General features: G+C 41.6%; 1 protein-coding gene across 1 annotated transcript; it reads right to left on the bottom strand.

The window, feature by feature from the left end:
• Positions 1-4,072: 4,072 nt before the first annotated feature.
• LOC119766007 lies at positions 4,073-5,117 on the bottom strand. Its single transcript, XM_038250325.1, has 2 exons — positions 4,500-5,117; positions 4,073-4,336 (listed from the first exon to the last, which is right to left on the bottom strand). Exons 1-2 carry the CDS (start codon positions 4,644-4,646, stop codon positions 4,073-4,075), a joined length of 411 nt encoding a protein of 136 aa, XP_038106253.1. The 5' UTR covers positions 4,647-5,117.
• Positions 5,118-17,275: the final 12,158 nt, after the last annotated feature.

Raw genomic sequence — 17,275 nt, forward strand, 5'->3', positions numbered from 1 at the left:
TGCAAATTTTAATTTTTAGAATCAAAATTCAAGAAACTATTGTAACAGTTTCGTGAATTTAGTCTTCATTAAATCACAATTGACAATCATAATTCTGATAATCATAAATTCTGCTTTCTTTCAAACTAATATGCACGTGTTTCCTGGAACCAATAGCTAATTGTTTCCCATGGTTTCGTTCAAATATTACGCCTAGAAATGTTCATATCATGAGAAGGAATTTTCTGATCGATTTGGTCCTCAAGGTCTTTTGTGGCCTCTATTGCAAGCTTCTGCTCGAACCCAGGAGTCCAAAGGCTTGAATATGGTGAGAACACCCAAAGCTCTTTCTATTACTAGGAACCTTCCACTCCAGGGTTCGAACTGACAACCTTTGGATTGCGGATTCAACCGCTGCCAGCTATTCCACTGGAGCAGGCTTGGTTTGTTGTGTTGTTTGTCTTTATAGCAGGGAGACGACTCCCTCATCTGGACTGTCTTAACGGCCTAGCAACTAAGGTCAGGACCGAAGTTTTACTTCCCCATCCAACGGAAGGTTGGAGCAGATGGGAATCGAACCCATGATCATCCGCTTACGAAGCGGACAGCGTTCAGACGTGCTGACGTTTAAGGCTTACCTGAATTAATTGGTTCATGAAATAACTAACCCTTTTATTTAATTTTACGTTCCATGATTTAAAATTGAATTCTAAAATAACGTTTTCTTTAATTTCCGGAATTTTTGATAGATTTAAGGGACTAATAAAGGCGTCTTTAGTATTTTTTGAAAAATAACATTATTCGGGAGAGAAAAACACTTGAACTTGCAATCAAATACTCTTTTCAAGTTATGTATACATTTTCAAATTTTCAGGTTGGTAGAATTCTAAATTTTTTTTTTGAAAAAAAACCTCTAAAAAAATTTTAAGAGTTGAGAAAATTTCCTATAATTTACTTTCTGGAATTTTGAATAGTGGGCAATAAGTTTTTGAGATACAGCTCCACAAAGAATTCGAATCGATGAAAATAAATCTCTCTAAGTGTCACCTAACTAGCCTTTAAATTTCAACTAACGATATAGCAGAAACTATTGGTCATGTTTTCAATGTTAAAAAATCGATTTTTTTTTGCGAAATTTTTTGACCTTTTCAATAAAAATATTTTCATAATTTTAAAATCTAGCTTAACTTTTGAAAAGTTCTAAAAATATATTATTTTCCTTATTGAATATTTTAGACGAAAATTTTTTTTTTAATTTTTGTATTTGATTATTTGTTTATTTATTCATCATCCGACAACTTGATAAAACTTAACTATGAAAAGATTAGGAGCAATTCTCTGAGATTTCGGTCATTAATTTTTTTTGTATTTTTTAATCCGGCGGAAACTTTTTCGATGCCTTCGGTATTTCCAAAAAAGCAATTTTGCATCATTAGTTTGTCCATAAAATTTTCCATACAAATTTGGCAGCTGTCCATAAGGGGGCCCAGAAAAAATGCCCCCTGCTCCACAAGCGGAAAATGGTATTTTGTGTTATTTTAAACATCTGAGTCAATTTTGAGCGAAATTGGTTGAGATTAACCAATTGATAGCCGAGCCTAAAGTTGGTGAAAACAATGTTGTTCATACAAAAATGACATTTTTAAATCGCTAATAACTATTCACGATCGAATTTTACAGCTTTAGTATGTTCTACAAAGTTGTAGAGCATTAAATTTTCAATGATAATCTCACTTTTGGTGATATTTGGATAGAAGTAGCATACCGTGGATACCAAACTGTAAGAAAGTTCGGTTTTTCATACATTTCTTTCAATTTTTCCCATACAAACTTCGCCTTTGTGCATCAATGGGTCATTTTTTTTTGACCGATTTTGCTCATATTGGTCCAAGAGTCCTAAAATAGCTCAAGGAACAATATTCAGCTTGTGGAGCGAGGTTTTGAGAAAAAGTCTCAGTATCTTTTGAAGGAATTTTTTGATCGAGTTGGTGTGTTCAGCAATGTTGAAGATATGGATAAGGACTACATTGAAAAAAAATAATACACGGTAAAAAATTTTGGTGATTTTAAATTTAATTTTTGGTACTTAAACTTGATTTGCAAAATACACTATTTTTTTTTCATTTTCTGATATGTTTTAGGGGACATAAAATGCCAACTTTTCAGAAATTTCCAGAATGGGCAAAAAATCTTTAACCGAGCTATGAATTTTTGAATCACCAATATTTTTTCAAAAAATCTAAATACTGGTCGCACAAATCATTCAACTTCATTTTTCAATATAAAATCGAATATGCAACCAAAAAGAAGCAAGTCAAATTTTGATAAAGTGCACTGTTTTGAAGTTATAGCCATTTTTAGGTAACTTAGCCCATGCAAAGTTTTAAAAACAGGAAATTATATGTTATATTGGGGCCGAGCCTTCCTGCCCAACACAGAAATTGTTAACGAGGAGTTCGCTGGGTCGGTTCATGTGGTCCTGTTCCTCCACCGGGTCGTAAATCCTTTGGAGAACTTGGTTGGTCACTTCTTGGGGTTGTCCGGGGCTCTAGTCCGACCGTAGAGCCAGTAAAACGCACGTTTACACGAAACACGTATATTTTCTACTTAATCGCACTATATTTACAGTAATTCTAGTTAAGCCGTAGTTATTAAGTTTCCCAGTATCCGACTGGTGCGCGGAACGCGCGGAGGCACCCGTGGCCTCGTTACCCGACTATGGTTCGGTTTGTACTGATCCTGACCTATCCCAAAGAGCTGATAATTAGCCTAATTGTCGTAGATTGCGTAATAAGAGTACAATTGTGTTATCTCAGAGAAGTGATCGCAACTCCCTGAGAGAGATCATTCCCTGGACCCGTGAGATGTTGGTTCTGGGTAAAGTTATCATTTTGCTGTCCTACTCTAACCTACAGTGAGGCTCCCGAGCTCCCGAACATTCTCACCCACCCTGAAATTTCCCCTAAAATTTCTGAACCCCTATTACAAAAGTTAAAATCCAAAAATATGTAAACAATCATGGTCAAAACTGTTACAAATATTGAAAAAATGTGTCTAAAGTTGGTGTACCTAAACCTGGTCCAAGTTGGTTTGATCCATGACTTAATTGCTCACCCACCGTTAGGTAACGTGGAGTGACCCTAGATAATTTGTTGACCTCCTAGCAGTTCATTGATAAAGTTTTCCTTCCTCCAATTGAATGCTCCCAGTCGTGTGACTGATTCACAACGACTCTCCATCAATGCTGTGCATGTGCTGTGCATCCGTCCCTGGTTCTCCTAACCGTTGATAATCAGCTGCGTCCTGCCGCTGATCCTTGCCAGCGCACGCCGTGTACGCTCCTGTTGGTAGTGCACCATCGAGTCCTCGACCGGATGTGCCTGTAGACCTTGACCGCCGATGCAGGTGTTGTACAACACTTGTAGTCCCGCCGCCTTGATTCACCGTTGTTGTACGACGTCGGTTGACGCCGTCATCTCAGCCAGATGTCTTTGGAATCTTGCAGTGATACCTTCACTGTCACCAGAACCGGGTACCTTGGAAAGCAGCTCGCCCGCTGCTGGTGTGTAGTGAGAGCCCCTGCTCTGCCAACTGAATCTCGATGTAACCGGAGCCCATACTCCGTAGGCGTGCTTCCCTTTTTGCTGTGTCTCAGCAGTCGACGACCGATTGCCGAGCCCTCGGCGACGTCGCGTGTGGATGTGGTAGTTTGTGGATTCTCCAAGCGAAGTGATTGCCGAAACCAATACCGTTGTAGATCCTCGCGATCTTGCGAACAGCCTTTCCCTTGACGAGGCTGAATCCCTGGTAGTTGCAGTGTATCCTCGACTGCTTGGGTTGACACCGGAACCGGACACAGGAAGTGTCGTGGGTGTGTGTACGCGCAGTGCTCTTGCCTGCTTGGAGGACGGATGTTCGCTCTTCGCTTGCCATGTTGTAACCGAAACCTTGTTCCGTGGTCGTACAGTTCGTCCTGGACTGCACGTGGGATGGGAGCCCGTTGCTCCGCTGGCCCGATATTTTGAATCCGTAGGAACCGGAACCCTTGCTCCGTGGTGCTCGCTTTGACCTATGATTCCGCCCGTGGAAATGCTTAACCAGCTGCCCTTGCAGTGGTCACATGATCTGGCATCGTCCTTGGTGACCAGATCGCCGGTTGGTTGGCTGAGCCCAAAATCCTTCCATTGGACTCTTTCTCCAGGTGTGCGCGTCCAAGTGACGCTGCCCTCGCGTGGGTGGGATGACCGTTCCCCGAAACCTTTGGATGACGCCCCAGTGACGTCAGCTCGCCTCTAGAGTGGCCACTCCAGAGGTTGCAGTGCTCCTGACTGCTTGGGATGGGAGCCCAGTGCTCCGCTTGTCCAGGTTTGACCCTGAACCCTTGGTTGGATTGTGCAGCGCGTCCTCGGCTGCTTTGGATGGGAGCTGGGTACTCCGTTTGTTCAGGTGGGATCCTGAACCCTTGTTTCGGGAATGTGCAGCGCGTCCTTGGCTGCTTGGGTGGAAGCCCAGTGCTCCGCATGTCCAGGTGGGATCCTGGACCCTGGCCTTGGACCGGTCAGTGGGTGGTGGCATTCCTTGTGGCCACGCTTGTATCCAATGCCACGTGGCGACCGTTCGCCTATCGTGGTCGATGACGTCCCAGTGACGTCACGCTTGGTGGACATGGTTCAGCCTCCCTGAGCCACGCCTGCGCTCCGAACTCCGGACCCTGTCCAGAGTAGCGCCCTGCCATAACCGTCCTTGGCTACGACAAACCTTGGTAGTGTGGGTTCTGTATAGCTCCAAAACGTCGAACCTGGCAACATTAACCTCCACGACCCTGCCGTGGTAGTTGTTGAATGGTGTTCCAACCGAGATGAATGAGGTGTGTGACGTCACCATAGACGTTTTCCAGAACCAGCTTCAGATGTTTCACGTGCTTGCTGTCCAGCGAGCCCTTCCCGCATTTCTCAATCGGTCGACGAGCAGCAACATGTAGAAGAGGATAGAAACGAATCTGAGTGTGTGTAGATCCGATGTCCGGCTTCGGCGGACATATACAATAGCCATCTTTACCTTACAAAACACTTGCATGTGCCTCCTCTTCGTGCTGCGAGACGTCCCGAACCGATCCCGTTCCGACCAGTCACGTGGTGCGACCGACCAGAAGTAAACAATCCGAAGCAGCGATGGTTGTTTGATTGTGTGGTTCCCCGAGGTGTTGAGTCGGACTTGATGGTTATCCTCGCCGACTGGACTCCTGGTAGCTTGGGTTGCAAGACTTGGCGAGAGATAATAATTGTACTCCCACGCGACTCGTCAAGCCTTGTCCAGATGTTGAAAGTATGTGGACCATCTCTCACAGTCGGTCCCAGTTAAGCCAGCGATTCAAAGTCCGGATCGTTTGAAGAGGATAAAGTTACGGTTACTTGGTGCAGTCTCCAGACGTCTAAACTTCGGTAGACATATGTTCAAAGTTTTTTACCTGACGAGAAATGTTATGCTGCAACCTCTCTAAACCGATCATCCTGTCCATCAGCAATCGAGCAGAGAAACCTTCAGCTGCACGAAGTGTGTCCGTTGTCCCAGGACACCCAATAGTCGTCGTTGCGCAGAACATAGCTATCGACCGTCCGTCAATGAGCGTGAATTACAGATCTGCGACTCCATTCAGCGACCATTCAACCGTGTTTGCGGCCACGTGAGGACCATTCCTCAGCAGCGCAGTTCGGACATCGTAGAAGATTGTTTCCGCAGAATGTTGGGAAAAGTTGGTGTGAGTACATTGCCATTCATGCTTCGGCCAGACACATACACTAGATTTGTAGTAATTACCTTTGGAAGTAAAGGATTTCCCTCGTTGAGTGTGTGCGACCGAGCTGCCTTGGTGAAGTGATGATCGTTCCTTATCCACACGATGCCACACTTTCGCAGTTCCTTGCGATCATGCGATGACGATCACGTGTTAGTAGGTTGGCACACGAGTAGTAGTGCACAGTATCCAGACCAGTGGACTGTATGTAGAATGTAGATCCCTAGCCGTGTAACCAATACGGCAACCTTCCGAGTAGTTGTGGTGATGCGATGAACTTCCAAGTGGTGGTAATCCGACGATCTTGATGATCTGCGTGATCGCGTAACCTCTATACCGATTCCACATCGACAACGATCACTCGATGTGGGCGTGTAGTGGTGTTTGGCGAAATGGAATTTGGTGTTAGAACCGAGTAGTTGCTTGCTTCGGCATGCGACATATACTGAACTAATATTTACCTGGAAAACTGACTGCCGAGCTGGGTTGGTTTAGTACGACCTCCCTCCAGATCCGTAACAGCTCCCGATGAACTGTCTAGAAGCAGCAAATCCGTGTTGTTCCAGATTCAACTCGATCTCGTTTGGTCCATGATGATAAAGTTGAACTTCGACGGGAAATCCAAATCCCGCAAATCGACCAGAAGTGAGCCATCCGTTGGCGTAGAGTTGACCACCGGCCAGTGTGGTGCTTGTAATCATCCATCGCGGTCCATAGGGTTAAAGAACGCCATTTGCCTTGGCGCAAATCCAACAAGTACGTGGTACTAGAGCGGGCTTTGTACAAACCGATTGCTAGTGGTGGTGTTAGCTCCAACTAGCGCCAATTAGGTCCGCGATGGCCGAATCCCTTTGTCCTTCCATCCATAGACGCAGCGTTCTCTCCGGGCCGGATCCGTCCTGGATCCGGCTCGAAGGACCATTATATTGGGGCCGAGCCTTCCTGCCCAACACAGAAATTGTTAACGAGGAGTTCGCTGGGTCGGTTCATGTGGTCCTGTTCCTCCACCGGGTCGTAAATCCTTTGGAGAACTTGGTTGGTCACTTCTTGGGGTTGTCCGGGGCTCTAGTCCGACCGTAGAGCCAGTAAAACGCACGTTTACACGAAACACGTATATTTTCTACTTAATCGCACTATATTTACAGTAATTCTAGTTAAGCCGTAGTTATTAAGTTTCCCAGTATCCGACTGGTGCGCGGAACGCGCGGAGGCACCCGTGGCCTCGTTACCCGACTATGGTTCGGTTTGTACTGATCCTGACCTATCCCAAAGAGCTGATAATTAGCCTAATTGTCGTAGATTGCGTAATAAGAGTACAATTGTGTTATCTCAGAGAAGTGATCGCAACTCCCTGAGAGAGATCATTCCCTGGACCCGTGAGATGTTGGTTCTGGGTAAAGTTATCATTTTGCTGTCCTACTCTAACCTACAGTGAGGCTCCCGAGCTCCCGAACACAACTCATCATTTTCTAATGTCGATATCTCAACAACTAATGGTCTGATTTACAATATTTAAATTTGAAACATTCGTAAATTTTCCGATCTTTTCGAAAACAATATTTTCAAAAAATTTAAATCAAGACTAACATTTCAAAAGGGCGTAATATTGAATGGTTGTCCCTTTTGAAATGTTGTTCTTGATTTTTTTTTTGAAAATATTGTTTATGACAGTATTGATTTAAAAATTCTTAACTCGGTCGAAGATTTTTATGTACCCTAAAACATATCAGGAAATGAAAAAAAAAAAATAAAAATAGTTTTTTTTTGCAGATTTGCAGTTTAAGTAACAAAAAGTGAAATTAAAATCACCAAAAAAAATTACCGTGTTTCATGTTTTTCAGTGTAGTCCTTATCCATACCAACAACTTTGCTGAAGACATCAAATCGATCAAAACATTCCTTCAAAATATACAGATTTTTGCATTTTCATACATCATTTTTGTATGGACAGCTGCCAAATTTGTATGGAAAAGTATATGGACAAATTGATGATGCAAAATGGCTTCTTTGGGCATAACGAAGGCTTCAAGAAAGTTTCAGCTGGATTATACAATACAAAAATTCAAATTTAAAAAAAGACCGATTTGGGAATTTAACCTTTAATAATTAAAAGTTAATTCAAAAATGAATTTTTTTCCCATGTGCATATTTTTTTCTGAAATGTTCTGATCATTATCTGCAACTTTTCATATCCATTTTGTATGACTGGCCCCAAAATTGTTTGAAGCCTTATAGGGAAAATCACCTAATGCAAATTACTTCTTTTAACATAAGGAATGCATGGACAAAGTTTTATCCAACTCAAAAAATACAAATAAAATTTTTTTTAAATCTAAGAGAACCACTTCCGATTTGATTGAAATCACATGAATATACGTTATATAATGTATTTAAAATAATGTACAATGAATTGATCAAGTTTGTTTTTCCGATGAATGGTGTGTGTGTGTTTCTATTCCATTAATTCCATTCCGGTAGTGAAATTATTAGAGAGTATAACTTGTATCAGACTAATTTAGTAGAATTCTATCGATTGATCAATGGTTTACCTTTTTATCAATCAGTTTCAAAACATTGACTCATTTTTAATGTATTAAAGGTGTGGGGTGATGCTTAAAAATTACTATTTTTTTCAGGCTTGTTATGCTGGGGCTGCATCTTGCTAATGATACTTTAGATACAAGCATGGATTCCGAATTTCATTCAAATTGTGCTGCCCCCTTTTTAATGAATTCACGTCTTTTGCAATAATGAAAAAAAAACCTCTCATTTTATACTGCTTTATCTCGGGAACCGCATTTTTTTGAAGATTGTTCCAAGACTAATTTACCCTTAAAAATATAAGATTTTTTTTTTTCAAAATTTACATTCAAGTTTGCATTTTCGAGAAATGTGACTGTAAAAAGACAGTATGATAATATATAAATTGTACTAAAATCAGTCTTAATTTTCCCACCAAATCCTGCAATACGACCGAAATGAATCATCTCCCAAAGCTAACTTTCCCGAACCGCACTCACTTCCGCACCGATCGGGAAATCCCCCGCACCGCGGCCGAACTTCCAGAGCACACTCACTTACTCGTCGGCACCTGGTAACCTCTCATTACAACACTTATATGAACACCCCTGCGCGCGGATAGAAATTTCCGATAAAACCTTTAAACGCTTAACTGTTCATCGGTTCTAATCGCTCGCCGCTAATCTTGGTATAGAATAAGCCGCCCAGACGCTGGCGTTTAAGGCCTCGTATGGCCTCAGCTGAAAGTCTGAGGGTGATGGGAGGGGGGGTGGAAAATGTATGCAGCATATCGCGCGGTTCAGCTATTAATTTAAATTGAATAGGTGTGGGAAGAAACGCTGCTGCGGCTGACCACTGACTTGGACGGAAACATTGCTGCCCTAGCTTTTGCTCTAATGTTGCGAGCACCTTTCGATCTCATGTGCTAAACATGAGCTCTCGTGAGTAATCTCGTGCACTTACTTAGACATTGGCTAGCCGGCCGCTTACTCAAACTCATTAGTATGTTTCTAAGTCATTAACAAAACCAAGAGAACGAAACACGCTACATTGAAGCAGCAGCAGCAGTTGTTGTTGATGAATGAAATTCAATGTCAGAGTCAGAGTCGGAGCGCGAAAAGGAGAAGGTCGCGCCTCTTCAATTAAATCTGGTTCCCATACGGCTGAATGACGGCTACTGGCCGGCTGGTCGGTAAAAGTGCCGGCGCAGGCCCTAATTGATGGTGTGTGTGTGTGTGTGTGTGTGTGTGTGTGTGTGTGTGTGTGTGTGTGTGTGTGTGTGTGTGTGTGGAAAAGTTTTCTTTCATTCACTTAAACGTCCGACCGATCGTCAATCATTGGGAGCAGTTCGAAGAAGGAGTCTGGAGAAGATTGGGGAGAACACAGTGAAAATTTATTTTTGTTTTTATTTGCTTCGTAAAATTCTGATAACTCCTGAAGAATGCATGCTAAGCCATTTTGTTTACATATCACACATTTTGTTTTTGTTTGATTTTAAGCTTTGTAGAACATTGGTACACTCTTAACACTGGAACGCCCAATGCATTTTAAACTTACACTAACGACCAAGCCTCCCAAAAAAGTTGGAACGGTAACTTCAACTCGCTGGTTTTCGAGCATAACTCAATCAATCGGGAAGATTCTTTTTTGCAGTTATTTTTTAGGATGTCTAGAAGATCTTAGAGCTTTGCAGAACTCGATATGATCAAATCAGTATTTTTTTGCGATCAAAAACATCGTTCCAACTTTTTTGGACAAGCCTGCTTTCACGGAGTTTTTGACGATTTTTACTCGCGCAAAAAGAAAAAAATAACATTCAACTTTCAAATGGAATTTTTATTTTTCTGTAACAAAATAATTTTGTTGAACAGATTTCGTTTTGGTTAATATTTTGTTCAAGTTATTTTTTATTTTGCTTTGTGTACTTTAAGATCAAATCTTAAATCAGAGAATCCATATGGTAAAAAAATCTTCCTCTTCTCACAGGATCTCTCCCTTTCCTTCGACACCGATATAATTATGATTACCAGCGTCCATTGAGCAAAAGTTCCGACAGAAAAATAAAAAAAAGAAGTTCATTTTCGTTCACCTTCCCTGACAGGAGCAAAACACCGTGAGCTTTTGTGAATTGAGTCCCAGCGTCTTTGATGGCAGAGTCGCGACAGGCCCCCTTTCAAGATTAATCTCTTTCCCTTCCTCTTGCTTGCCCCGGTTTCCGAACTGGACCACCACGTTCCGGCGGCAGCTTCTGGAACAGTAGCTGAATCATTCTGTTTTGCCCTCATTGAAGGGAGACCTCGCTCACCGACTCTTGCATGTTTGGGTATATCTGGCGGCATTTCTGCGGCGGCGATCACCTCTCATCCGTTGATGACCACATCGGGCGTCATTACTCATTTAACCCTGCAGGATCTGGGTGTTTCGAATTTTGTTTTTTCGAACCCAATGGCACATATGGATCCAAAATTTTGATAGAATATCTTGAGTTAAAAGTAGCTTTTTTCAAATCCATGACGATCGAAATTTGGACCCAAAAGGGTTCAACCTCTCATCCTACTCACCACAGCGTCAACTTACCTCATCGAGGAGATTCTCAATGCCCGGACGATCTTCGGCTGACTTCCCTCTCTCACCGCGCGGATACTCAACATCATCATTCAATTATCATGTAATATGGAATAATTGCTTTCGCGCGGTTCGTGGCTCGGCTCAAAAGTTATTAAGAAATTGAAACGTTATTCAGCGATCAATGGTTGATTTGGGTTTTGGAGTTTTGGTGGCGGCGCCCCGGGCTTCTGATCAGATCGGCGGAGGGGTTTGATCGGAACCGATGATCGCCAATGATTGGTCGGGGGTAGTTTAAAGTGGAAAGTGGTTAATTGTTTCTGGTGTGGCCGGCGGGGGTGCGAAGAATGATGATCGGTGTAAACGTTTCTCGGCGTTCTCGTGATTATATCTGAGCGTGATTTTAATTAGTTTATGAATTAAGCGGAAGCATTTGCGTTGGTTGGTGGAAGGAAATGTGGAACTGTGGGAATTTAATTTTAAACGGGATTTAAAAAGTCAATTTCATTTATATTTGTCCATTTTATTTAAAACGAGACTTCCTGAAGACAAAATAGTCGTCTTTAGGCAAGGCTTTGCGGCACAAATTTAATTCAACAAGAATTGAAAAGTTTTTTTGAAATAATGTGAGCTTTTTCGCAACTTTGTTTTCATACCAAATTTTGTACAATTACATATGAAAAAACAAACACTTTTAACCCTTTCAGGCCTGATGGGTCATATATGACCCATACCGAAATTCGGTTGTATAAAATCACACAGTGCTCAAAACATATAACATTGTTCAGCAAAGTTGTAATTTATGAGTTTCTCTACCTAGGAAAAAATGTTTGAGTGGTTGTTAATGGCCTTTTTGACGACCTAGAACATCCTGAAAACCTGAAATTTGGAAATTTCAGAAAATGTTGAAGATAATTCAGGTTTACAACGATTTTTCAAGGCAAATGAAGTTTAGTTATTACCAGTCACATCCTCACGACCATTTGGGACCACTTCGATCCCTTTGGATCTCTTTTGGGATGATCTAGGTCCTCCAAAGTGTCCTGGAATACAGATCTTGGAGTCTACCGCCATAACAACACGATTCTACCAAGTTTCCGATTATGGTTCATATTCAGTGATGTCCCTGGGACCCTTTGGAAACACTATGAGCTATGTGGGTCACTTTTGGGATGATCTGGGTCCTCCAAAGTGTCCTGAAATACAGATCTTGGAGTCTACCGCCGTAACAACACGATTCTACCAAGTTTCCGATCATGGTTCATATTCAGTGATGTCCCTGGGACCCTTTGGCAACACTATGAGCTATGTGGATCACTTTTGGGATGGTCTGGGTCCTCCAAAGTGTCCTGGAATATAGATCTTGGAGTCTACCGCCGTAACAACACGATTCTACCAAGTTTCCGATCATGGTTCATATTCAGTGATGTCCCTGGGACCCTTTGGCAACACCATGAGCTATGTGGATCACTTTTGGGATGTTCTGGGTCCTCCAAAGTGTCCTGGAATACAGATCTTGGAGTCTACCGCCGTAACAACACGATTCTACCAAGTTTCCGATCATGGTTCATATTCAGTGATGTCCCTGGGACCCTTTGGCAACACTATGAGCTATGTGGATCACTTTTGGGATGGTCTGGGTCCTCCAAAGTGTCCTGGAATACAGATCTTGGAGTCTACCGCCGTAACAACACGATTCTACCAAGTTTCCGATTATGGTTCATATTCAGTGATGTCCCTGAGACCCTTTGGCAACACTATGAGCTATGTGGATCACTTTTGGGATGGTCTGGGTCCTCCAAAGTGTCCTGGAATACAGATCTTGGAGTATACCTCCGTAACAACACGATTCTACCAAGTTTCCGATCATGGTTCATATTCAGTGATGTCCCTGGGACCCTTTGGCAACACTATGAGCTATGTGGATCACTTTTGGGATGGTCTGGGTCCTCCAAAGTGTCCTGGAATACAGATCTTGGAGTCTACCGCCGTAACAACACGATTCTACCAAGTTTCCGATTATGGTTCATATTCAGTGATGTCCCTGAGACCCTTTGGCAACACTATGAGCTATGTGGATCACTTTTGGGATGGTCTGGGTCATCCAAAATATCCAGGAATACAGATCTTGGATTTTCCCACCGTAACAACATGATTCTACCAAGTTTCCGATTATGGTTCATATTCAGTGATGTCCCTGAGACCCTTTGACGTACACGAGAAACCAATCCGCGAACGTGGAGATAAGTGAGATTGAGGGGAAACCTCGTATATTTTTGACCCATATATAGTTCGATACCGATCATATAGCCCAATTTTCAGCTCGAATTTTGCCTGAGACTATGTTAGCGAGAAGAAAGTTGCAGTTGAGGCATTTCTCCGTGTATTGCCACAGAGTTTTTCAATGCTCAGATTCAGCCGCCCACAGATCGTTCGAGAGATTGAATGTGTTGGGTTTTGGGAGGTTTATGACTTGAACAAATCCAACTAACGCTGCAGTCAAAATCCTCCCTCGACCGCCACCTACCCCTTTTGCCTCGACAAATGTGATTCAAGCCATCCTTTCGCTTACAAAGCGAAACCCGCCAGGAGCTGGCACCCTTTAGCATTACTAGACTCCAAGAACTGTATTTCAGGACACTTTGGAGGACCCAGATCATCCCAAAAGTGATCCACATAGCTCATAGTGTTTCCAATGGGTCCCAGGGACATAACTGAATATGAACCATAATTGGAAACTTGGTAGAATCGTGTTGTTACGACGGTAGACTCCAAGATCTGTATTCCAGGACACTTTGGAGGACCCAGAACATCCCAAAAGTGATCCACATAGCTCATAGTGTTTTCAATGGGTCCCAGGGACATCACTGAATATGAACCATAATTGGAAACTTGGTAGAATCGTGTTGTTACGGAGGTATACTCCAAGATCTGTATTCCAGGACACTTTGGAGGACCCAGACCATCCCAAAAGTGATCCACATAGCTCATAGTGTTGCCAAAGGGTCTCAGGGACATCACTGAATATGAACCATAATCGGAAACTTGGTAGAATCGTGTTGTTACGGCGGTAGACTCCAAGATCTGTATTCCAGGACACTTTGGAGGACCCAGACCATCCCAAAAGTGATCCACATAGCTCATAGTGTTGCCAAAGGGTCCCAGGGACATCACTGAATATGAACCATGATCGGAAACTTGGTAGAATCGTGTTGTTACGGCGGTAGACTCCAAGATCTGTATTCCAGGACACTTTGAAGGACCCAGAACATCCCAAAAGTGATCCACATAGCTCATAGTGTTTTCAATGGGTCCCAGGGACATCACTGAATATGAACCATAATTGGAAACTTGGTAGAATCGTGTTGTTACGGCGGTAGACTCCAAGATCTGTATTTCAGGACACTTTGGAGGACCCAGACCATCCCAAAAGTGATCCACATAGCTCATAGTGTTGCCAAAGGGTCCCAGGGACATCACTGAATATGAACCATAATCGGAAACTTGGTAGAATCGTGTTGTTACGGCGGTAGACTCCAAGATCTGTATTCCAGGACACTTTGGAGGACCCAGACCATCCCAAAAGAGATCCACATAGCTCATAGTGTTGCCAAAGGGTCCCAGGGACATCACTGCATATGAACCATGATCGGAAACTTGGTACCATCGTGTTGTTACGGAGGTATACTTCAAGATCTGTATTCCAGGACACTTTGGAGGACCCAGAACATCCCAAAAGTGATCCACATAGCTCATATTGTTGCCAAAGGGTCCCAAGGACATCACTGAATATGAACCATAATCGGAATCTTGGTAGAATCGTGTTGTTACGGCGGTAGACTCCAAAATCTATATTCCAGGACACTTTGGAGGACCCAGAACATCCCAAAAGTGATCTACATAGCTCATATTGTTGCCAAAGGGTCCCAGGGACATCACTGAATATGAACCATAATCGGAATCTTGGTAGAATCGTGTTGTTACGGCGGTAGACTCCAAGATCTATATTCCAGGACACTTTGGAGGACCCAGAACGTCCAATAATGAAATGTAACTTTTTTTTGCCTGTTTCTGTTTACTCATGGAAAAAATGAACTACTGGTACCAAAATTGTAGATTAACACAGCTCAGAAAAATTCAGGCCTGAAAGGGTTAAATCACATGATGTAATTAAATTTCCCTAAAAAAATTCTACTAGATCTTGTGTACGATTGCTTCAAACTTACTAAAATAATGATTTTCTATAAATTGAAACTATTCTGCAAACAATCATTGAATTTGTGAGAACTTGATTTTTGTGTCATAAAAATTAGTCAGAAATTAAAAAAAAGAAACATCTTGATAAAAATAAAAAAAAAGGTAATTGGAACATTCAAATCAACAAAATGTGTTAATTTTTATGGTATAAAATGTAATGCTGCAATATTATCTCTTTTAAGATGTAACTTGGATGTAACTAAATGCTGGTTGAAATATAAAAATTACACTATGAATGTGAAATGAATCCATCTATGAAAATTTCAACAAATTTCAGGTACAATTCAGGTAGATCTTGTGACATTAAAATGTGGGGTCAAGCCTCTCTGGGAAACAAGTGTCTCCACTTTCCCCTACTGTTCTTTTCAAAATAGCTTTTAAAATCTCTGCAGCTCATTTTAAGATTAAGTTAGAAACATCCTTCAAATAAATTCCTGAATGGCATTATGAACATTGATCTGATTTGTCCTAATCAAACTTAAGTCTGCTAGAGAATTATACATTAAACATGGTTTCAACAAATTTTAAATCAGGATTTTTAAAAAGAATTCGGATTGGTTTTATCTCACCGCAATATTAAAAAAAATACCTTCTAATCTAATCTAATCTAATCAAACACAAGCGCAGCCAGTCTAAAGAAAGCATCCTGGAAGAACTTGCGGTTAGATTACGCCTCAAGCCCTTTCTTGTCTATATTAATAATTGCAGTACATCCGAGTGACCCCAAAAATGTACAGCAAAAATTAAAGCGGCCAGGCCTACTGCGTTGCATTAACCGCAGAGACAGATTCGGTGAACGGATCACATTTCACAGAATCAACAGGGGAGGAAGGATGCGTAGACATACCGTACCAAACGCTCCGAATCAGTTAGGTGTGGTGTGTAAGTGTAAATTGGCAAATAATTATATTTTTAGGAGGGAAGTGGAATTGGGCAATTCAAGTTGGGGAAAATGAGAATTGGGAAAGGAATAATGGGGAAGGGATAGAAGGGTTATTTAATTTATAATATCATAAATAAATAATGATTTAACAACTTATGATGGAAAGCTCTCACCAAAAAACAGCAAATCTTTAACATAAAGCTCAAATCATCAAAAGACGCCGCGAGGCGGTATGACGATCGTCGGATTCCAGGTTCTTCTCAGGAGACAGGCCGATCGTTTGACGTGAACACTTTCACTTTTGCACTGAGTATGTCCGCTCTCAACCAATATTTTCCCATGGTTCGGTGGTTCTAACAAAGAAGTTGCACTTAAAATGGTAGAAAATCTTATCACAAGAAAATGTGAAACGACAACTTTTATATGTATTCTCTAGAAGCATTTCGAGCCGTCAAAAACCGTGCTGAATTTTTTTCCATTATTTAAAAAAAATAGCTTCGTACTTTTTACTCGACCCTCTCCAATTTCAATGAAACGGTGTAGACATGTATTCCAACGCTTGTAAGCCATTTTTGTGTATATCGAGTCAATTTCACTCGATAATGGCATTTGAGAAGCCAATTGCCCTTAGTCCAACCCTTGTGAAGTTGTTTTGACGTTTTGAGCAATTTAATTTATCCATCCTGCATTTCTCGCGAGTCTTCTTGTAACATTTTAAGCTATTTTTTATAAAAAAAATAGAACGAAAAAAAATCGTGGGCTCACTTTCAAATTTGACTTTTAAACATAAAAATCAAAAAATCTCATAAAAGTGGCATGTTTTTTTTTATTTCAGTGTATTTTTTCGGAAGGCCCGTCAAATTTCCTACATGTTTGTCTTTGACCACTTTTTGATAAGATGCAACGACTTCGTGATACAGCAATGTACAAAAATAATTTAAAAACTTTCGCTCTTCTCAAATAGCATTATCGAGTGTAATTGACTCCATACACACAAAAAATGGCTTACATAAGCGTAGGATTACATCTCTACAAAGTTTCATTGAAATCGGAGAGAGTCCGGTACAACCGATTTCCTATTTGACATGGAATTGCTCCGCTTCTTATGTAAACTTGTTAAATATAGTGCGTCCATCCCGGGATTTCCGGGGACAAAAATCCTGGGATTTTTCCAAAACCGGGAATTCCCGAATCCCGGGAATTTTCATAATTTGTCCCGGGAATTCCCGAAATTGAAAAAAAAAACAAATTTTGGTCTGAAAATTCAAATTTTGTTG

Source organism: Culex quinquefasciatus, chromosome 2, assembly GCF_015732765.1.
Source record: "Culex quinquefasciatus strain JHB chromosome 2, VPISU_Cqui_1.0_pri_paternal, whole genome shotgun sequence".
Lineage (NCBI taxonomy): Eukaryota > Metazoa > Arthropoda > Insecta > Diptera > Culicidae > Culex > Culex quinquefasciatus.

Coding starts and splice junctions, on each gene's coding strand:
- LOC119766007 (XM_038250325.1), bottom strand. CDS start 4,646: ATGTCCACCAAGCGTGACGTCACTGGGACGTCATCGACCACGATAGGC. Junction 4,337..4,499: donor CCAGGATCCCACCTGGACAT/GCGGAGCACTGG, acceptor AAACCTGGACAA/GCGGAGCACTGGGCTCCCAT.